Genomic DNA, 23,643 nt, shown 5'->3' on the forward strand with positions numbered 1-23,643 from the left:
TATAAACAACAACAATTAGAAGCTTAGTTTCACTAAATTCAAATGCCCCTGCACAACATTCAAATTTCTGTTCAGTGCAGTGCCGCGATATGTCTATGGACTTTTTTTTTACGTACATGGCCACTCCCCCACTCCGCAAGGAATTCCTTGTGAAAGAGCCAGCTAATCTGTATCCTGGTAAAGGAAGCCTCTGAATTGTCAAATTATTTAAGTGGTTCTCCCCTATATCAATAACGTCAAAGTCAACATCTATAAGCAGTTCACTAACATTACCTCTAATACCTCTTATATTTTGACGAAAAATGTTAATTCATTCCATACTTGGATATCTGACCTCCTCTGAAGGTGATTCCGTAGTTAGAGGGACTTCCTTTAAGAAGGTATACCTGTCAGCTGACTTCAGTCTAAAAAAGGTGCAGCTGACACCAAATATTATAGGAATTTTCCACGTATGGACCCACCACCATCCACTACACTGTCACCTATGGTTTGCCAGCCTCCTCTTCCCACACTAGTGAGGTACAGGCTAAGCCTAGTGAAATCAGATCTATTGATAGACTCAATTGTAACCACTGCAATGTGACCCACACCCTCTACCATCAGTGCCTTCTCCAGTCCTATGTTAACATGCCCAACAGCCACATTAAGATGAGACCGATCATGACGCTGAAACAGTTGCACGAAATAAACGTTAGTGCACGAGTCTGAGTCGCTATCTTTTCCAGGTCACCACATACATCATATTCTCCGTCCCTAGAAAGAGTTATTCCCTGCTCCACCCACATCCAAAGTTGCAGAGAGCTGTACCGAGAACAGGCGACATATTTAGAAATGAAGCCTTACATGTCAGCCATAGCTGAGCATTGCCTGGAAAACGGGATACAGTTTGAACACACGAGAGCTTTGGCTCTTACGCCAACGTACGGCTATTGCGTTATGAAAGATGCGGCTGTCGTTAGAATGGACAGCACCAATTTTAACAGAGACCAGGAGCACATACTCAGCATGGCGTGGGAGCGGACTTTGGATGTCGAAAAGAAGCAACGACGATTGCTTGACGCTTGTAGGGAGGCGGGAGCAGCAGTTTCAAACGTGGCGCCGTCCCCTCAAACCACCTGACGTCACTCGGTCCACCGGCGGGCCGGAGCTGCTATGAGCTGCCCGATCGCCCCTTATACAGACATGTCGCCGTGAAAGACTCCGAGGACACACAACAGAAGGCGCACTGACTAATAGTGGTACAGGATACCATTCACCATGCAGAGTGTGATGGCTTGCAGAATGTATATTTTGATGCAGAATTAGATGTTATCTTAACCAATTTCGATTTGGGTCACGATGTTGCGTTCGCTTTACTTACATCTATCAGAGAATGGATGAATGCGTGGGAGTAGGTATGAGATTAGGGGCTGAAAATGACATACATTAAGAACTGAATAAAAATTATCAGCACAGTTCGATGAATTGCTACACTTAGCGCATTTGTGAATGAAAAGAGGATGATCTCTGAAAGAAATAGCTATGAAAATAAAGATGTGACACATGTAATTTAAATGCATATAAACCTACTATTGAAAAACAGAGAGTTCAGCAATGTTTAAAAGAAAGAAACAATGGGAACAATGAGAAGGTATAGATATATGAATTAATGGGCAGGCAAGAAAGGACAAGTATGATGTGTTGTCGACTATTAGGATTTTTAAATGAAGAAGGTGTCCCGTACATTCTCGCCAACGGCAAGAGGATAGAATAACGGTATGCTCTCTTTGTTTTTTCTTAATAACAAATATTGAACCGTCGATCTAATAACCGGGTGATGTCACCAGTAAAGACGACGTCTATTACACGTATATGAGAACATTATAACAATATATTATTATTATAGATTTTCGTAAAGCTACCTTCCTCGTTAAAGTTGGAATCATAATATTAGGAATATACGTGCTTAGAATCATCGCCACATCAGCCTCGATTTCTAAGGGTTGGAAATATTTATTTAATGTAGCAAAAATGCGGAGTAACAAGGAATAAACGAACTGTATTCGCTGTGGAAGATCGTTATGTTTACTCCATGGACAGAGATTGCATCAGCTGCAGTGTTTATGTTTGTGGCCGGTGGTGGTCATGTCAGACACCTGAACAAAAGGAGGACGTCTTACGATCTGCACGTATGTGCAGGACACTCACTGATCCATCGCCACTTAGATTTTCCGAAAAGTTCGCTGCTGCAGTAGAAAATGCCAGGAGAAATGATAACTCTCCAGCTCGGACAGTGCGGAAATCAAGGTAACATTCAAATGCACCCTGACAGCTTCTCTTGAGTGTACAAAAATAATCACGACTAAAGCAATTTCTTAATTACTTGGAATAGTTATCATTACGTACTATCATTCACAATATATGCAGTGTGGCAACAGAGTTAGGTACGAAGTATATCTCTCGTTTTCTGTAAATATATGAGATTCATTTTTACACTGAAATGAGGAAATTAAAGTCACATTCAGAGGCTACTTATGTTTATTGAAGAAGTTAGTTTGCAACACAGATGAACAGTTTCGTTTCAGACTGGTTCCTATATCGCATATGTTATTGTAAGGCTTGGTGATAATACTCGTTAATGAGATAGAGCAGAAACATGTAGCAAACATCATTCATCGGTAGTATGATCTTTTTCACTTGCATTCTTTCCAGTGAAGTGGAATCACGAAAGCAAAGTCTTAACTGCTGTCTAAACCACCTACATGTCAATAAAATACTTAGTCGTGTTTTTCAGACTCAGTAAAGCAAATATATACTCAATTCACGTCGTAATCAAATGTTATTACCGACGCAAAATGCGAAGGCTATATGTAGTGCGGGGGGGGGGGGGGGGGGAGGGGGAGAAGTGAGTGCTTGTATGCAGATGAAGAGAGTTAGTAGGTTCCTTTTGCTTTCACATTCGTCTCAAAATGTAGTGCTGACGAGAATTGTATGTGTGTAACGAGTCTTAGGTAGAACTGCATCAAGCAAGTGCAGCCCCTATCTCACGGATATCATGGCCAGTGAAACATGTTGGCTTTATTATGTTCTTTTGCTGAAATAATATTCGTATATACGACCATAGACGACATGAAAATTATTAAAATGCGAAGTCTCTTTCTTTGCCGTATTAGTATTGGTGGTGGTTCTGCTGTAGTATCTAACTTTTACGACTAATGTACATTCAGTTTCAGTGTAATTTCGGTATTCTTCTGCTTAGATGCACGTTATTGAAAGACGGTATCTGAATCCCACTGTTTACTGCAAAGTAAGTGTTTAACAATCTAAATAGCTTCCGATTACTTCAAGGGAGCGTAACTTTTTTCTCCTCAAAATGGGACTTTAATGGAGATAGTCGGTGGAACGAGGTGTTATCTGCTAGCAAGATAAAAGTCAAGTCTTTTATGACGTTCCAGAGCGTTTCATTGTCTTCATGTGCAACAATATGCAGACAGTTGTCACTATCCCTCTGTAGTCATGTGCATTTCTACTTCCTGTGGAGGTCAATTATACGTTATGAAACCGGATTAATAGGTACCAGAGACAGCGGGAAATGATTTGATTAATTCTGTGAGCAGAGATTGAGGATAATGCTTGTTCAAATGAGTCTGGTAAGCGGCAGATAGTGATGAGCTATGGAAAGGACTGGATATCACGGAAACGGTGAGGTCTGTCCAATTTTCGTGTGCTGATGGCTTCAGTAACTACTAAGTGACACCGCTAGTAGGAGAGACTGATGTTATATTTGAGTAAATATCGAAATAAAAGAAGGTGATAGGGACTGTTCTTTCAAAAAGCTCCCAAAAAGCATCATTTAACGACCTCTATTCATGGATGGATCATTATCGATTGTCTGTACGTGAGACATTGCGGAGAGGTTCGACACAGAATTTTGTGGTATAGTGTGGTGATCGGGGGTTTCCTTCCCGGCGAAATTGTGGTGATGATTTTACAACACTTGAGGCTCATCGCCTTCATACACGCCGTATTATTTTTACGTGAAGTAGCCGATGGCATCACCCTTCCGGACCCTGAAGCAAAGCCAGACCACAGTTGGTGTGACGTCCACAGTGCAAGCGAAACGTAGCGTAGCTTCGTTTAATGTGATGGTGCCTGCAGCACCGCTTTTGTGTCAGCAGACACAGTTTTCGTGTCCTTTTTTCTGCTCTATGGATGCATTACGAGTTTTCTTCAAGTTTTGATCCCAAAGTACTGGAAACTTTATCTTTGAGCCGAGTAGATTAACTATAGACACTCAGGACTCTTTTGATACATTAAGGCAATTTGTATCATCATAGAACCTTGTCAGATATATTAAGCGACTTGGATATTTATTTATATTCGACCATGTTGCATGGAACTGGTTCAGGTTTGCGACTGTAGTATGGAATTTTTAAAACAGAGTTTTTCAGTATCAGTCATATTTATTTTCCGATCTTACTGGAATGAAGCGTTTCAGCGGCTTTCTGCAGTCATCGTTTGCTTAAGTATTGTTTCACGTATAGATTCCCATAAAGAGCGAAAAGAAATTTGTTGAGCGTATTAGTGAGAATATGTTTCGAAATATTGTTGTCCCTGAACGTAAAGGCTAAAGTATGTTATTATGCAACAGTCTGCGTTGTTTATTTAAATAATCTCAAGGATATTTAAATATACAACACACAGAATGGTTCACACTAAGATAAATTAATCTTTCTGAATAGGGGCAGCTATTTCGGAACAAAACCTCAATGGCACACGCAGGAAAAAAATTCTTTTTGGCTCTTCGTAGGAATCTAAAATTAACAACTCAACTAATTTAGAAATAGCAGTCCGCTCTGATAAAGGGAGATTGCTGCCGAAAGGTGTCATACCAATAAACACTGGAAAATAAAAGTGACTTGAAGCTGTAAAACCGTTAGTATGTGCAAATGCATCTCATTTAGATAGATCTGACCATGTGTGACACTGTAACATCTTTGTTGTTATACCTACTAAGAGGGGGATGGGTATAAATGTTAACTGCTTTCCCGAAATCACACCTACTAATGTTCGCTTGCATTTTTAGAACAGTCCCCCATTCCTGTCCCCCCGCTCTCCGTTCCAGCGCGACAAGAACCGCACCATAGCCTTTTTGTATATTAGATCTGGATGTTCTTACCGGGATAGAAATGAAAATTTAGATCTTTCAATTATAGTTGAAGCAGCTAACGCTTAGAAAATGTATTATATACTCATGTCGAGAAAGAAAAAAAAACAGAACACCTTGAACGACTAGAGACAGGACGTTTTTCTTCACAGGACATGCACAATAGTATGTTCTGCATAAATGATTAGCATTTGAACCATGCCGGTTCGCGGGTTCGAGATCAACATCGATATCGCGGCTCAACACCACCTATCGGTAAAATGTACCTGAGGCTCTCGTTGTCGCTTTCAACCGAAGGTAATGAATGGATCAGCGTGACTTGAGCACACGTGGATGCCTTGCAGATGTATGCGCGAACCGTATTGTTAAATCAGTGTGTTCGAAAGACGGCGCATTATTGGTATTAAAGAATGTGATGCATCCATCCGGGAAATTCCTGCTGGTGTGGGACGAAGTGTTTCGGCAGTACAACGGGTGTGTGCAGAGTGGTTCACGGTAGGCCACAGAAAACGACGAGGTGGGTCACGTCGCACCACCCAGACCTGCATTGCAGGACAGATCTGCATCCCCTCGGCTCTGGCGCAAAGTGGAACACTTCGTACACTTTCAGGGGTGACAGTCCGTCGCAGTTTATTCCGGCATGGGCAACGGGCATGTCGTCCACTTCTCCGCCTACCTTTGACAAATGTGTAGAAATATGCTAGGCGGCAATTGTTTATGGGACGACGCCACTGGCGACTGGAATGGCATAAGATAGTACTTTCAGAGGAATCCAGGTACTGTTTGTTTGAAAAAGATGGCTGTATTTTGGTTCGTCGCAGATAGGGGGAGCGGTATCACGGAGACTGCATTCGCACAAGACATACAGCGCCAACTCAAGGCCTTATGGTGTCTGGGTGCTATTGGGTACAACCACAGATCACAGTTGGTGCGTGTCAAGGGTATTGTGACCTGAGTGACCTACCTGAATGACATCCTGCGACCCGCAGCCATACCCTTTCTGCGCAATATCCCAGTCGCTATTTTTCAGCAGGGCAATGCACAACCACATGTTGCTGCCCGAACACGTGCCTTCGTGGTGTCACAGGATGTCAACCTTTCGCCCTGGCCCGCCAGATCACGAGACTTGCCGCCAACCGAAAATATGTGGGATATGGTGAAACGGCGGGTGCAGCGCTGTGACCCAATGCCAGCCACCACAGAGGAACTTTGGAACCAGGTGAATGCAGCATTGACGGCTACACCACAGGACGCCATTCACGCGTTATACGCGTCAATGCCATCTCGCAAGGAACAAGTTATGAGATCCCATGGCTGACCCTTTGCCTACTAGGCAACAGGACATATGCTGTTTCGACGTGACTGCAATGCTAATCATTTCTGCAGAACATACTAATGTAATGTACATGTACCGTGAATATGAACGTCCTGTCTATAGTCGTTCAACGTGTTCTGTTTTTTCTGGACAGGAATGTATATACGTTTAGTCTTCTTTCGTTTATTTCTTCTGTATAAATTAACACAGGTATTGCTAACATGGCTTTAATGATTGTGATTTCATTCTTTCAGTTGGTTTCGAGTTCTGGAAACGTTTATGTGCAGAACATGCTATTGGACCTGACGGTGTTCTCGAGTCGTTTGCCATGGATGGAACTGATCGGAAGGATGTATTCTTTTATCAGGTTAGCTTTGAGACTTAAGATACTCAAGAGAAGTAACACTTTGACATACGCAAGTACGTAATTAACGACTTGTTGTAGCCAGTGTCTACCTTTTCGTTCAGGCTGACGACGAGCATTATATTCCACGAGCAATTCTCATGGACCTGGAGCCCCGTGTCATCCACGGCATTATGACTTCCAAGTACAACAAGGTAATAGTCGAAAGCGATGCAACGAAACTACAGGTTTTACGAGAAGAGTAAATGTAGTAAATATGTTGAGTAGCATCGCTCTCTTCACATTTCATTAATAATTATTTTAATGGGTGAAAGAAGGAAATTTCTAAATTATTTGTAATATAATCGGGCTTATGAAGATTTTATAACTGTTCTTCTATGAATCCTTTGTGGGTAAGATGATACATCTATGCTTCAAGGTAAACTAAATTAAATTGTACGAAAATGAGCACTAGTACAAGTGTTTGAGAAGTGCTGAAGGCCAGCAGCCTTTTACGTGTGAGGTATAATTAAAGACATAGCAGCTCGTGCTCTTGCGGTAGCGTTCTCGCTTCCCGCGCACGGGGTCCCGGTTTCGATTCCCGGCGGGGTCATGGATTTTCTCTGCCTCGTGATGACTGGGTGTTGTGTGTCTTTCATCATAATTTCATCATCATTGACTCTCAAGTCGCCGATGTGGCGTCAGCTAAAAAGACTTGCAATTTCGGCGGCCGAACACCCCGCAAGGGGTCTTCCGGTCAACAATACCGTACGATCATTTCATTTCAAAGACATAGCAGTACATGTCTCGACATAATATATCCAACCGAGAATTCAGTCTCGACGACTTATCTTATAAGTGATCATCAGGTTTCCTCTACTGACGTTTCCGGCAGAAATAATTACTTCGAAGTTTATTTTGTTGTGAAATACCAAGAGTATTGAGCATAACAGTGAGTACAGAAAGAACAATTCCTTACTCTGTGAGCACCATCCAAGCCTTATCCAACAACGGCAATTACAGACCGTCCCTAACTGTGAAATTGTTCTTCTTGTATACTCTGACCAACCTCAACTCAACCGTTCTTTTAAAATAGAACTGTAAAGCAAAGTAACTAGATTAACAAGAGAATACTCCTCTTTGAAATAAACTCACCAAAAAAAAATCGGTAATAATAAATCGAAAGTAAGGAAGAGGAATTAAAGGTAATTGCCAAATATGTTGAGGGAGCGACAATCTAGATTAGCGGTCGCCAGTCCGGGTCAAGTATTTCCGGTGCTCGCTGTTAAGTCTTATTTTATGATAATGCAGGTATACAGCTAGCAACTAACAGTCGGTCACCAAATCCTCAATTGAAGTGAAGAGCTTCTTGAGACCGTAGTTTTCCCAGTTAGTAACAACCAAATAAATTTACAAGTATATTTTAAGACGATGGTGAAATTGGCCGTGGGATAAGTAAGCTGATCGCTTGCCTACCTTGAAATGTAAAGTAGCATGGCCACTGGGGGGCTTTGAGGATAAGAGGTGGGGGAGGGGGGGGGGAGGTTATTGTCTACGTGCTCTTTATATCTCCAAATCACCTAAAAATTTAATTATATAGTATTCTTGCCATAGCAGAGTACTGGTGGAGTGGACATGGGTTTGTTTGAAGCTAGGCGGTAGTTTGAGATATTCTGATGAACACTCGCCAGACGAGTCGCAGACAGTGAACTCAGACGGCTTTACGAGTGAAGACAGTTCGATTGTCAAACTTTTATCAGTAAACTATCGAAGTATTCGTAGCAAAGTTCCCACTTTACTGCCCTCCAGGAAATTTCTCATGCTCAGACTATTCTTGGAACCGAGAGCAGGCTGAAACCCGAAGCAGAGAGCTCTCAGATACTTAGTGGTTCATTGAACGTACATCGAGAAGACAGACGCTGTAGGAGGTGGAGTGTTCATTATCTTTGTTGCAGGTCTCCTTTCAGCATGTTTCCGCAAAACAGATCGACAAATTCGACAGACTCTCTTGAGCTCAGTCGACCCAGAAGGTGACAAATAGCACCAGAGCTATTGTAAATTTGACAGATAAGGTGCTAGATGCAGCCAAAACTTCTGTCCTCACGAAAGGGTTGAACTTTGCACCTGTTCCAAGGACCATACCGAAACGGGACATCATCAGCAGCGTAGAGGAAGCAATCCGGGGCCTGCCCAAGGAGGAGGCTGAGCAGATCCGAAGGGAGACCCGCAGGATCATCGACAAGTCACGACTCCCGAAAGCCACATTACTGCGCCGGAGCGAAAGGCTATCCGCGCACTGAGGGATGATGCTGACATCATGGTCCTCCCAGCAGACAAGGGAAATGCGACGGTGCTGATTCGCACCGGAAAACCCAATGGTGTCAACAAAAGTTGCAACTGACAATAACCTGGCAGCAAGCCCCCTTTCCGCTACCGACATGGCAAAAATACACGATACACAAACAAACAAATACATCGTCAGTATTTGCGATCCCGCCCCTCCCTCCCCTCTCCTCAGCCCTCTCCTGCTTGCCAACGGCTGTAACCGCCTTGCTGAACATATCCTCAACCTAAATGGCAAGCAAAAGTCCAGTCAACCGACTAAAATCCTTCCCAAACCCGCAACTGCAACCCAACCCACTACCCGATCCCAGTTCCTCAAATCCCCCCCACTCAAGTCCACCACATCCAAGTAATGGCGTGTAAGGAAGGACAGGAAGGAGAAGCACTCCAAGGGGAAAAAGCACTCCACCACCCCCACCCCAACCACTTCCACACCCTCTGAGGAGCCTGCGCCCCCGACAGCACCTGTCGTCGTCCTAGGTGGGGACCAGGAAACACTGGCACTGGAAGGGAACCGCGCAACCGGGCAGGATTCGGATGGTTTCGTGCTGGCGAGGAAAACCTTTCGCCAGCCGAGGCTCCCGCCGACCCGGGGAGTGGAACCCACCCCGAACAGGTTCCAGGCGGTAGCCAATGAGCCAGAGACACCACAAGACACAACAACACAAACACAAAATCAGGTCATCCACCACCTCCCTCCGGTCGTCACGGAGTTCACTCAGAATTACGAGGAACTCTTCGAAATGTTAAAAACAGCAATCGGGGGAGGCAATTTCCAGGCAAAACCTGCTGGTGGCGACAAAATAAAAATAACATTACGCACACTCGAGCACTACACCACAATCAAAACACTTCTCAGCAGCAAAAACATACCCCACTACACTTTCCCCACAACAAAAACACGTAATAAAAACATTGTCATCAGAGACCTACCGAGACAAGTGGCCCCCCCAGGCGATCAAAACAGACCTGACTGCCCAGGGGTACGTCGTCAAGGCGATCCAACAGATGGGAAACATAGGGAGCAAATGGCCCCTGTATCAGGTCACACTGCCAGACGTCCCACAAAACAAAAGGGATATTAAGATGATCCTGGCGGTCCCTGTGACCACTGAACCACTGCGCCGCAAAAACAAGACGGTGCAGTGCTTCAGATGTCAGGGCCTCAACCACATTGCGGCACACTGCTCCATGACAGTGAGGTGCAGAAAATGCGCCGAGGCCCATGACACAAGAACTTGCAACATAAAACACACGGACCCACAAATAAGGTGCGCGCTGTGTGACAAAAACCACACAGCGGGTTACCAAGGTTGTGAGGTCCATAAAAGACACACAAAGCAGGCAAAGGGCGCAAAGGCCGCCCCCCACACACGAAAAGAAAACACCACGAACCCATCCAGACACATAAGAAACCAAAACATGACAACACACACAGACAAGGCCTGGGTAAAACCAAGGCCGGACACACCAAGGGCAACATATGCGGAAGTGGTTTCTCCCCCGAGGAACCATGAAAGCATTGCCCAACCACCGCAACACCAGACGCTATCACAAGAACAACACCGGGAAATACGCAGCAACAACGACCAGGTCCACCATGACAGAGAAAGCCCTAGGGAACCCCACACATACTCCCCCCACCCCTTCCATGGATCAGTTGTTAGGCGTAATGGTGCGGACCATGAACCTCGTCATGGAAATGATGGAATTCAGGGAAGCCCAGAAGCAGAACACACAGATCCTCGCTGCCCTTCAGGCAACAGTCCAGCAGTCGCTCCCCTCTGCGACTTCCTCAGTAGTATCAAAACCCCATCATGAATGGACGACCAAACATCCAAGGCCTGACAATGTGCGTCTTTAACGCAGATGGTATTGTTAATCAAGGGGTCGAGTTCAGAGAACTCATGAAGGAGTTCTCCATCGACATATGCATGATGGGGGAAACCCACCTAAAACCGGGACTAAAAGCGACAGTCCCCAACTATGTTAGCTATCGCAAAGACAGGCCAACCCAAGGCGGAGGAGTGGTCATATACATAAAAAGAGGGATCCCCACCACCAGGTATTCTTACCAGCTACCAATAAAATCGAAGCAGTGGCGGTGGAAGTAACCACTGCCACCGGACCCCTAACAATTGTTGCAGTCTACCGACCCCCACATGACCAGATAGATGAGGGAAACATAGCTGCTCTAGGGCAAATTGAAGGCAAACTCGTAATAGGGGGAGACTTCAATGCCAAACACCCTGACTGGAATTCTAGAGTAACGTCCAGAGCAGGCGCCAAACTGCAACAACTAGCGCGCACCCACCACTTCGAAACATGGGGTCCAGTCGAGCCCACACATTTTCCGAAAAACGGAAGCAGGCCCGATGTGTTAGACATAGCTCTCACTAGGAGGATCGCAGGATTTGTGGCCGCAAGGACAATCAACAGAATGTCCTCCGACCACAACCCAGTGATTCTAGAAGTCGATGTGGGAGAATGGGTAGCACTCCCACGGTACCAGACGTCTTACAAACGCACAGACTGGGAGCGATACCAAGAAACTGTCGCCTCTGATATCGCTCGCGCTCCGCCACCTACTGCCGAAACAATAGAACAAGCGCTACTAGACTTGACAGACACCATCTTGCAGGCAGCGGAAGAGGCCACCCCTCCACAAAGGGATGGCCCTCCACCGCAAATACAGCTCCCGGAACACTTGCTGGCTCAAATCCGACACAAGAACAGAGTGGCAAAAGAGTGGAAGCTCAGCAGAAATCAGACCACCAGGAGGCTGCTCAATCGTCTACAGAGAGAACTGAAGGTAGCTCTCAATGAGCACAGAAACCAGCAATGGCAAAACCGCCTCACAGCTCTCAAAGTAGACGATCATACACTATGGCAAGCAACCAAACAATTCGCAAAAAGACGCGCTAGGATGCCGCCACTGCACGGCGAGCGGGAACTGGTCTATAGCCATGCTGGGAAGGCCAACGCCCTCGCCGACTCCTTCGAGAATCAGTTTCAAACGGCCGAACCCCAGGATGAAGAGCATGAAGAGGTAGTCAGTCGTCAACTGGCCGTCTTCCTCAATGCTGAGGAGGACCCAGTGGACGAACCCATACTTTTTGCCCCCGAGGACGTGGCAAGAGTAATCAGGTCCCTCCCTACAAAAAAGGCGCCAGGGCACGATAGTGTCACAAACCAGTTAGTCAAAAAACTCCCACCCACAGCGATCACACACCTTGCGAACGTCCTCAACGAGATTACTCGTTCCCGCGAGTTCCCAGGTTGCTAGAAACATGCGGAAGTCGTCGCGATACACAAACCAGGGAAAGACCCTCTATTCCCGCAGCACTACAGGCCGATTAGCCTCTTGCCAACTCTCAGCAAGATCTATGAGCGCCTCCTGCTAAGACCCATACAAGAACATATTACCAGAGAGCAAATTCTGCCGGTTTTCCAATTTGGATTCCGGCAGAACTACTCTGCCCCACAACAGGTCATGAGAATGGTTGAAGCAGCCTCAGAGGGCTTCAACCACAGAGGCTACTGCGGGATAGTGCTACTAGACGTAGCCAAAGCCTTTGATTCAATATGGCATAGAGAGCTACTCTACAAGTTGTACACACAAGGGTTTCCCGGGAGCATAGTTGAGCTGATCAAGAGCTATCTCACGAACAGGACTTTCTCCGTCAAAGTAGAAACTGCCACCTCCACCAGAAGGCGTATTCGTGCTGGGGTGCCACAGGGATCGGTCCTGGGGCCCGTATTGTACAGTTCATACACTGTGGACACTCCAACGGCCCCCCTGGTGCACACCGCGCAGTACACGGACGACACAGCCTTCTACACGAGAAATGCGAACAAGGACCTGGTCATTCGTAGGCTACAAAGGGTTTTAGACGACACAGAAACCTGGGCCCGTCGTTGGCGCATCACCATCAATTCTGAGAACACGCAGGCAACGCTGATTACCTGCAGGCTCGGAAGGCGCGAACCTGCCCAACGTCCCCCCCCCCCCCCCCTCCACCTTCACCTAAATGGAACCCAACTCCCCAAATCCCCTGGCGCAGAACCGCCAAGTACCTTGGCGTAACCTTGGACTCTCGTCTTACGTGGAAACCCCACATAGACGAGGTCCACAGGAAGGTCTGCGCCAGAATGTCCATCCTATACCCTATCCTGAACACAACCAGCTCCCTTCCCTGCCCAGTAGCAGTAAATGTATACCAGGCCCTGATCCGGCCAGTAATGGAGTATGCGTGCCCTGTCTGGGGATACGCGGCAAAGCAGCACCTGGACAAACTCCAGAGGCTGCAGAACCGCGCCATCAGAAGGGCACTGCATCTACCTCTTGGATTCCCCACAGGCGACCTGCACGCCGCAGCCGAAATCCCACTCTGAGAGAGCGTTTCTAGGATCTGGCAAGGGCCTTCTATGAAGGTTCTTCCAGATCCGGGAATGCAGTCATCCACTCCCTAGGTCGGTATGACATGTCCCGCGATAAGCACAAGCGCCCTATGACGATCTTCGACGACTAAGTCGAAGAGAAAATCCCAGTACCTAATCCCTAATCCAGTTCCTTCCCATTTGACACCAATCATCTCGCCTACCTCAGGCAAGTACCAGACACATTCGCAACAATCATCATATATCACAGACACCAAAAAACTATAGAAAAATCACACACACATGTACACAGGGGAGTAAAAGTCGAAAGGCTACAAACTCCCCCTCACACTTCCCCAAAGAGGGGAAAGTAACAGATGAAAGCAGCAGCAGCAAAACAGGTATAAAGGGACCGGCATCCGCAAAGTCTCGGCACTTCGCCAGAAGATGACGAGTATGTCACTCGTCGAAACGTCGCAGTTTGAAGACACCGCCACCCAGCTGGAAGCCCGAGAGCTCTTCGCCAGTTTTAGGGTCATTTACAGAAAGTCTACTGTTGGTAGCGTGGAAAAACCCAGATGATGAGATATTAATTGGATGCGATTTTAACCTACCGAGTATAGTCGGGGATGTCTTTGGACTCATTACAGGTGTACAGATAGACAGTCTTGCGAAGTATTTTTGAACGCGTTTTCCGAAAACTCTCTTGAGCAGCTAGTTAGGCAGCCCGCACGTTTTGGTAATATTTTAGACCTTGCAGCTACAAACAGGCCTCACGTTAACAACGGCGTCAGTATAGAGAGAGGGATTAGCGACCATAATGTCAGCAGACGCCTATTGCTACTAAAGTTAATAGATCAATGAAGAAGGCTAGGAGAGTGTTTGTGCTATAAAGGCAAATAGACAGTTATTTGCATCCCACTTAGACAATGAACTGGCATCATTTATCTTCAGTACTATGGAAGTAGAGGAAATATGGGCATAGTTTAAACGGATTGCAAATCGCTCTTTGAAGTAATATGTGTCGACTAAGGGTATTAACGACGGAAAAGACCACATGCAGGAGACCTGGATAACCGATTCTCGTGTACTCCTCGCGTGTTTAGGATCCGCACCAGGTCGAATTAGATGATGATGTTTGGTTTGTGGGGCGCTCAACTGCGCGGTTATCAGCGCCCATACAAATTCCCAACCTTTTCTCAGCCCAATCTCGCCACTTAGATGAATAAAGATGAAATGATAAGGCAACACAAACACCCAGTCATCTCGAAGCAGGTGAAAATCTCTGAGCCCGCCGGGAATCGAACCCGGACCCCGTGCTCGAGAAGCGAGAACGCGACCGCGAGGCCATGAGCTGCGGCCGTCGAATTAGAGGAAGACATTGAAGCAGTTCAGGGGCGCCTGCTAGGGTTGTTACCGGTAGGTTCGAATATCATGCAAGAACTGCGGAGATGCTTCGGGATGTCAAATCGGAATCCCTGGAGGGAAGGCGACGTTTTTTAGAGGAACACTACTGAGAAAATTTGAAGCGGACAGTAGAACGATTCTACTGCCGCCAAGATATACTACGCTTAAAGACCATGAAGATAAGAGGAATTAGGGCTCATACGGAGGCATATACAGGGTGTTTCCGTAAGAGAGCGCAAGAATCAAACAGGACATAGAGAATGCTCCACTAAACAGTTTCAGATGGGGAACCTGGGGTCGGAAAAGCCAGCTTAATGAGATATGAAAGTAACCATGTCTACCGCTTTGTCTAGCATTACTGTGTTCCAGCTTATTTATAACTACCGTGCGTACAAGGTTACGAGTGCTGTGCTGTTTATTTACACGTACATTGTTTAGTTTCTGCAAGGAAACAAGGACGACAAGCATGATTACCAGGAAATCATGATGCAGGTTCTTTTTACTTTATTTGTGCTTAAGGTGGCTCCGTCGTATCGAATTTACTTTGCCCCATGACAGAACGTGCTGTAAATCAACGCCAGACCCATTCATTACTCAGTGGTACTCATAGAAGTACAGTACAATGCGATGGAGCAATACCAGTACAGAATTTCCTGGTCGCTGGACTAGAAGGGGCTGTCGTATTCCATGGCGTGCGAGGTCACCTGACCTGAATCCCCTTGATTACTTCCTATGGTGATATATAAAGTCACTTGTGTATGAGACCCCAGTGGATAGGGAGATGAAATTAGTTACCAGAATTGTAGTTGCCTGTAATGTCATTCGAAACACTAGCGATGTTAGTCAGGGTTTATTAAAATCTTGTTCGCCGATGTTATGCTTCCAGTAAGATATTCAGAACATTTTGTAACATACAGCACAAATGGTAGGTTCATTGTGTTAATGATGGTATTTGTCGTTAACTAATGCAAATAAAAAAGTACACAGTAATGTGATTTCATCCCTGTTATCTCCTTCTCCGACCCTGGGTTCCCTGCCTCAAATTGTTCAATGGAGCATTCTCTATGTCCTGATAAATTTTTGCATCCTCATACGGAAACACCCTGTAGACAGTCTTTTTTTTCTGGCTCTCTTTGAGGGTGGAAGAGAAAAGGAAGTGGCTAGTAATGGTACAGGGTACCTCCCGCCACGCACCATACAGTTGCTCACGGAGCATGTATGTACACTCATGCTCATAAATTAAGGATAATGCTGATACATGGTGAAACCACGCTGTGGTGGGCGGTTTGCGGCTTTAGATCACCTCGGGGTACGACCACGTGGTGCATTTAGCGCACAGTGGCGCTGGCAGCAATCCACATACGCAGAGATGTGTTGATGCATGTCAGAGTATGGTGCAGTGAGTAAGTGTGCAGACGTTTTCAGACTTGCTAATGGTGACTGTGTTTTGAAAATGGCTCAAAGAACACATATTGATGACGTTATGAGGGGTAGAATACTAGGGCGACTGGAGGCTGGTCAAACACAGCAGGTCATAGCATGGGCACTCTGTGTGCCACAAAATGTGATCTCAAGATTACGGCAACGATTCCAGCAGACAGGAAACGTGTTCAGGCGCTACAGTACGGGACTTTGACAGTGTACCAACCACAAGAAGACTGGGCCACGGAGTACTACAGGTAACCTTGCTCATGACCTTACCGCGGCCACTGGAACAGCTGTCGCCAGACACACAGTCTACAGACGACTGAATAGAAGTGGCTTATTCGCCTGGAGACCTGCAAGGTGCATTCCACTGACCGCTGGTCACAGGAGAGTCCGTAAAGCCTGGTGTCAGGAACACAGTACATGGTCATTGGAACAGTGGTCCAAGGTTATGTTCTGTTCACGGACGAGTCCAGGTATAGTCTGAACAGTGATTCTGGCTGGGTTTTCGTCTGGCGTGAACCAGGAACCAGATACCAACTCCTTAATGTCCTTGAAAGGGACCTGTATGGAGGTCGTGGTTTGATGGTGTGGGGTGGGATTATGAATGGTGCACGTACACCCCTGCATATCTTTGGCAGAGGAACTGTAACAGGTCAGGTGTATCGGGACGTCATTTTGCACCAGAATTTCCGCCTTTTCAGGGGTGCTGTGGGTCCTACCTTCCTCCTGATGGATGACAATGCACGGCCCCACAGAGCTGCCATCGTGGAGGAGTACCTTGAAACAGAAGATATCAGGCGAATGGAGTGGCCTGCTTGTTCTCCAGACCTAAACCCCATCGAGCATGTCTGGGATGCTCTCGGTCGACGTATCGGTGCACGTCTGCAAACACTTCAGGAGCTCTGACAGGCACTGGTGCAAGAATGTGAGGCTATAACCCAGCAGCTGCTCGACCACCTGATCCAGAATATGCTAACCCGTTGTGCGGCCTGTGTACGCGTGCATGTTGCTCATATCCCATATTGATGTGGGGGTACATGCGCAGGAAACGTGGCGTTTTGTAGCACATGTGTTTCGGGACGGTTTTCTCAACTTATCACCAATACCGTGGACTTACAGATCTGTGTCATGTCAGTTCCCTGTGTGCCCATGCTATTAGCGCCCGTTTTGTGTAGTGCCACGTTGTGTGGCACCACATTCTGCAATTATCCTTAATTTATGAGCGTGAGTGTAGATGTGAATGCACAGTATACTCACAATAACTAAACTTCCGTCATTTGCTATCCTTCCCGCCATTCTACCTTGAACGCTCAGCATTGTAAAAGTAAGATTTAAAATAAATACAACAGGGTAGCAGTAATGAAGGTTTCACGTCATTTGTAGTGACTTCCTTATATTTATTTGCATCCTTAAAAACACGGCAGTTTGTACTGTCCACACTGTGTACTCCGCAGCTGTACAACTCGGAGAACATCTTCCTTTCGAAGAGGGGCGGCGGCGCGGGCAACAACTGGGCCTCCGGCTACAGCCAGGGGGAGCTGCTGCTCGACGACATCTTCGACATCGTCGACAGGGAGGCCGACGGCGCTGACCGCCTCGAGGTGACTCCCCCTTTTCTAGTGCTCTCAGTCTGTGTACTAAGTAGCTGGTCGCAGCTGCCGGTAGCATCATAGCGTCACTAGATGGTGTTTGGTGCCAATGATGGCACCAGACATATCTGTACGTGCCTCTTAATTAGTAATCACCCAGTGACTCGCTCAGTGTAGCGTATTGGCTCTAGGTGACACCTGCATTGAAATGAAGTGCTGAGTTAACACAAAGCTTTTCTTCCAAAAACCTGCAGTTCTCGCTAGCAAGGCTGTTACTACACGGTGGCGTGAAATGGGTGTAAGAAAGTTTCTGTCCACTACGACACAACTTGTGGTGACAGAGTCTTGTTACCCAATATACGCTTCAACAAACAACTGGAAATTTAACACTGAAGGCTTTCAAATGCCTTTCCTCTGCGGCAGTGAACCTGTAGAGCCTTTAACTGAATTCATTGATGACTATCTGAGGAACATCATTCTAAATTCCACAAATCTCTCTAGAAACTGCAGTACCAACATCATGGAGCGTCATTGTTTGCAGGAGCATCTTTGAAGACTGTCCGTCAGATAAACTCCTAAGAAATAATCACACTGATTGAGAGCGGGACTATAACGGGGCCATTCCACACCATCCCCATTGAATGTTAAGGCGTCCAGGGTAGTGATCTGACTGTGAACGTCTCCCAAAATAAATCGAAGACGTCTACAGTTCTCGATTCCACATGAACCAGTAGTTTCGGAGTATTCGTCCGCGTAATGCAGCCGGTAGAAATTAATGTTCCAGCAGTCTCCATTTGTCTGCTGTGAAAGATCACTCAAAGACGGGCCCTATAATGCGCTGTGTACTGGTTGCGCACCAAACAATGAATTTTTGTTGATGTGGTGGAGCAGCAACTTCAATGTGTGGATTCTCAAGTAGACCAGTGGCGCTGTTTTTTGACGTACCCTCGGAGATGGAAGCGTTCGTCATCAATAAGCCAGATGTGATGTTCCCTTTTCAAAGCCTTCAGTCATCTCATTTCCAAAAGAATATCGCCGCTCCATGTCTGTAGTCTTCAAAGGATGGCACTGCTGAATCTTGTGAGGGAAAATGTTAAGCTCTTCTTTCATTATTATCTGGAGAGACCGTCGTGACATCTTGAATTGTTGTGCTACGTGTCTTCCTTGATGTAATGGACTGTTCATTCTCCAGGGTTACAACAGATGCTCGTCGTCCTGACTGGCCCTTCCGTTATCATGTTGGGATCTTGTCTTTTCATAACAATTCGTCAACATGTCAAAAACAGGGAAAACATCACACAAAATCTGTGTCAGAGGATGCTTAAATTTAATCATCACAATTTGACTTCAGTCACGTACCGAGAAATGGTAATTCAGGATGAGGCTGTTCTTGGACGTAATGCGCTGTTGAATGCACGCTTCACCACAACGATACGTCCAGAATTGGCGCAAAATGTATTTACGATCAAAAAACGCTGTTCCAATGTTAGTACTTCCATTATAAAATGTGAACTGAGGCTAGTGAGTGAGCTATAGAATTTTCGGACCTACAGTGCAACAATATCGAAGGAGAATGATCTACGCCATACAATTAAACAACAGTATACAAATACTGTCTAACACCTGTTTTGCGCCGCCCTCTAGTACTGATGTCTACACGTGATCTTAGGGAATCAGAATCCCCTGTAACTGTCCAGAGTTTCTGAATGCTACCAGCTCACTAACAGTGTATATAATTACGGTCCAGAGTGTTCAAATGAACTGAAAAACGCCATGCAGTTTGATTACATCGACGCTGAGCGACCACTAGAGTAAGACACAATCGTCTAATATCTGCAGGTTTCGAGCGACAGATTTTTATAACAGTAGAACCGTGTAAGTTTTGTTTGTGGAACATTAATGTACAGTCAAATGTCTTTCCTTTTATGTGTCATTGTTAATGAATAGCTATCGCTACAAGTTCTCATTTTTTCATTAAATAAGAAGTGACTAAGCGCTTTGGCGAGATTTGAGCATTTTTAGACATTTACTGCTGAAATAAGTACTCAATATAATCTTCTTAAAATACATTTTTCTCTATGAAATTTCGACGATCTCAACTTCTGTGCTTATGACCGAGAGAATAGTCTTCAATATAGAAAACAAAAGTTGCACTGGGAATATAGTGATATGAAAAAATTACATTTCTGCGAAATATTTATATTTATCATAGAAATTACCATCACCACAAACAGTCACAGTCAGTTCAGTTGTATTTACAAGAATGACTGAAGCTGATGTGGTTCCCAATAACAGCCAGTCTGACAGGTCTAACGTTCACGGAAACTATGAGTAAGTTAGCAGCAATCAGACACTATCCTTTGCCAATCATCCAGCGAAGCTTCTGTTTGCACTCTTTATTTGCTACAAAAATATCACAATTAATTTCCTTTGTATCAGAATAAGTTAAATGAAGCTATTATTCAACGGTAAAGTCTCCACAGCTTCAATATGAAATCCGAGACTACACGATTGGGTTTTAGATCGTAGGTTAACCCAGGTTGATGCTTGTCAGAGCTTAGAAAACGAATGAATTCTGATCTTACTATTATATCATATTCCTCTACATAATGCTAGTATCACCATGCTAAATTGTAATGTAATGTTACCATTTACAAATTAAATCTTGTACGTTATTTTACTACAGAGATATCGCACATGACTGTCACTTAATATTTTTACCTTCATATTTATTTCCCTTCGTTGAAGAATTGTAATTAGGGTCACTTGACAAAAAAATTGGCTCCCCTTGCATTGACGTAAAACACTACTTTCGTATTTATAACAGAAAATTTGTTACAAGTTTTTATTAGTTTGCTTTATTTTGCGCACGATGCATCTCGCGAAATCATTCTCACTGCCAGACGCATTTCTTTTGCTTCTTCGTTGCATCTGACGACTTCAATGTGATGCTCAAGTGAGGCGCTGCAACAATTTGAAACAGCTCTAGGTAATTCAGTGAGCCACCATCAAGTTTAATTTGCAATCTATTTGCCGATACGTAGCTGTAGGCCACACACAGAAAAGATAACGTTTAAGACGTGAAATGTAAGTAGAAAAAAAAGCAAGATAAAAAAACACACTTGACAATGGAAACTAATTTCTGGAACGCGCCGTGTACAGATTAAATGAAAGAATCGAAAAATATACATTGACACTAAAAATGATTTCTAATAAAAGCTACATCACTGTTTTACAATCGCACGCTTCCGTAAATATGTATAACACGTACACAAACTTTGTAAACTCCTGAGTATCCCCGTGGCAAGTTTGGACAAGGTTCTGGATATAAGAAAGCATACTGTAAAACCATTTCTGCGACAGAAGGCTGTGAAAGTCGACCACACTCTGTGGCTGAGACCACTGATGTGACCCAGCATGGCAGTCAGGATGTGTGACACCTTTTAAACATTCCTCATGTGATACAGTTAGAATGTGAGCCTGTCGAATTTTAAGACTTAGGACAAGGCTTCTTACCGCCTTCATTATGATGAACAGAAACCGACAAAACTTTGTTGCCCAGCAGCTCTTTGTAGCTGTTCTAATTCAAAAGTACAAATCATTTCAGTCATACGATGCGTTTTTTCGTAATTAAAGTAACCGTGGTATTTTTCGTTTAACTTTAGCTCACAATTCACGTACAGGATGGCAAGTGGCCAGGTAGCACGTTTCATTTCCTAAACCACCCACTACTGTGACCTCTTCGCCAACTGTAATTAGACAACTTTGTTGGCATTAATAGCACGAATCCGTTACTTGGAGTTTTGCTGCAAATTTCTATGTGAAATAGTTCCCTTTACAGTCTTCAATCGAAAACGGACCATAAGGGACTAGCGTTGTCATATTTCAACAGTTTCAAGCACGTAGGGAAGGGAATCATTGGCACTAGGAATTGCACACGCCAAATGCGCTGCCTATGCAGCGGTACAACAACGAAATGAGGCATGTACTTCACTGGATCGCCTCTGAAAAGCCCGGAGTATTTACGACCATGTCACAGGCCGCTTAGATGTATGAAATCAGTGAAAACTTTGAATACTAGTGTACATTTTTCGTAAATCTGATCCACCTCAACTGACACATCAAATGACTAATTACGTGTGGTGATCTTGAGTTAAATAAATATTTGGTCCTCTGGAGTCAAACTGTCCAATTAAGCAACAATATTGTGTATGTGAGTGAAGTGAAGCATAATCCTTTTGACAGGGTTTCATGGTGGTCCACGCCATTGCTGGCGGCACTGGGTCCGGCGTGGGATCTCTCATCATGGAACGCCTCTCGGATCGCTACCCCAAAAACATCGTCAACTCTTACAGCGTGTTCCCCAACCAGGATGAACTAAGGTACGTAGCCATTCGTAGCCGGTGAAATAGGTTAAAGGTTTCGTTAAGCCTCAAGTGTATCCACAGAAGCGCCTGTAGAAAAAAAAGAAGTAGTGTGGTAAACCTTCCATTAAGGGCACTAGTTTCTGCTTGTAAATCGACTGATCTGTAAATAATTATTAATCTCCTTTACTCGTGTAACGTTGTGCTTGACCATGTTGCAGCACATGGGCAAATCGACTTACGACACTAAGTTAGTTATTTACATATCCCGTAAATGATTTGTACACCTCTCAGCACAGTTACTGCCTGCAGGGTCGAAACACATACAAGTCTCGTGGGCCGCCATCTGATCGTCGATTACCGCGGCAAATGAATCACGAACATTTTAAATCCCCAGTATGCACATATTTCATCGTTGTTTCACTGAATACCGTCCTCGATGGTATTGAATTTCTTTTTAGTTATTGCTGAAGACATCTGCCGTGAGCTAAAGCTTACGATAGACAAGAATAGCGGCCGTTAGTGAGGTATCCACAGGAAGCAAAGAAATTACGAATTAAATGGCAACTGAAAAGTTGCAAACGCGAATATCACTAGCGCTTTCTGAAGAATCATTCTAATAGAAAGGAAAGAAATGAAGTTTCTCCAAATGTACTTGATGATTTTCAGCAACCACGCCAACTTCATTTGGTAATTTAGTTATCATCTGAGTGTAGAACATGACTGACTGTAGAACATGATATTTTTAATAAATAATGGCACATAGACAAAAAAATAAGTTTCAATGCTCACATTTTCGTTACTGATCGAACAGTTTTTATTTTGTGAGCTGTAAAATTACAAGGGAGGCGATAAATTGATTGAAAAGTCCAAAATTATTTTAGCGAATACTCTGTTGCTAAGTCGAACTTTCTATTCGGTACAGTTTTCAAATCATTTTATGTTCCAGATTAGACATTAGTTTAATTTATTTCAGGCTGCTAACTGCCTCGAGGAATTAGATTAGTTGTTTCGTTACTCAGTGACATTTCTAGTACACTTTAGTCTACAGGCTACTTAAGGTAGCTCACTTTAATATGCGAATACATGCTGCACACTTAAGGAAAGTTTGTACAGAAGTACAAAATATTTTAGTTTGATAACAGCCATTTTTGTGGTTTTCGTTTAATCTTCTTACCCATGATTTACTGACTAAAAATTGCTTCATAAAATGATTCCCAAATATATTTCTCCATGGACATTAAGAAGCTGTAAAATCCTACCATTGTAAACTTAGTAAGGGGCCGGCCGAACTGGCCGAGAGGTTCTAGGCACTTCAGTCTGGAACG

At 44.7% G+C, this 23,643-nt stretch overlaps 1 protein-coding gene across 1 annotated transcript in view; it reads left to right on the forward strand.

Annotated features, from left to right (window-relative positions):
- Positions 1-2,237: 2,237 nt before the first annotated feature.
- Positions 2,238-23,643, forward strand: part of LOC126235064 (tubulin gamma-1 chain-like) — an 84,432-nt gene continuing 63,026 nt past the window's right edge. The window contains exons 1-5 of the mRNA XM_049943799.1: positions 2,238-2,286; positions 6,716-6,828; positions 6,930-7,019; positions 17,817-17,963; positions 22,197-22,333. Coding sequence (XP_049799756.1) covers positions 2,238-2,286; positions 6,716-6,828; positions 6,930-7,019; positions 17,817-17,963; positions 22,197-22,333 — 536 coding nt within the window. The remainder of the gene's footprint in view (positions 2,287-6,715; positions 6,829-6,929; positions 7,020-17,816; positions 17,964-22,196; positions 22,334-23,643) is intronic.

The sequence above is a fragment of the Schistocerca nitens genome, chromosome 2, assembly GCF_023898315.1.
Source record: "Schistocerca nitens isolate TAMUIC-IGC-003100 chromosome 2, iqSchNite1.1, whole genome shotgun sequence".
In the NCBI taxonomy this organism is placed as follows: Eukaryota; Metazoa; Arthropoda; class Insecta; order Orthoptera; family Acrididae; genus Schistocerca; species Schistocerca nitens.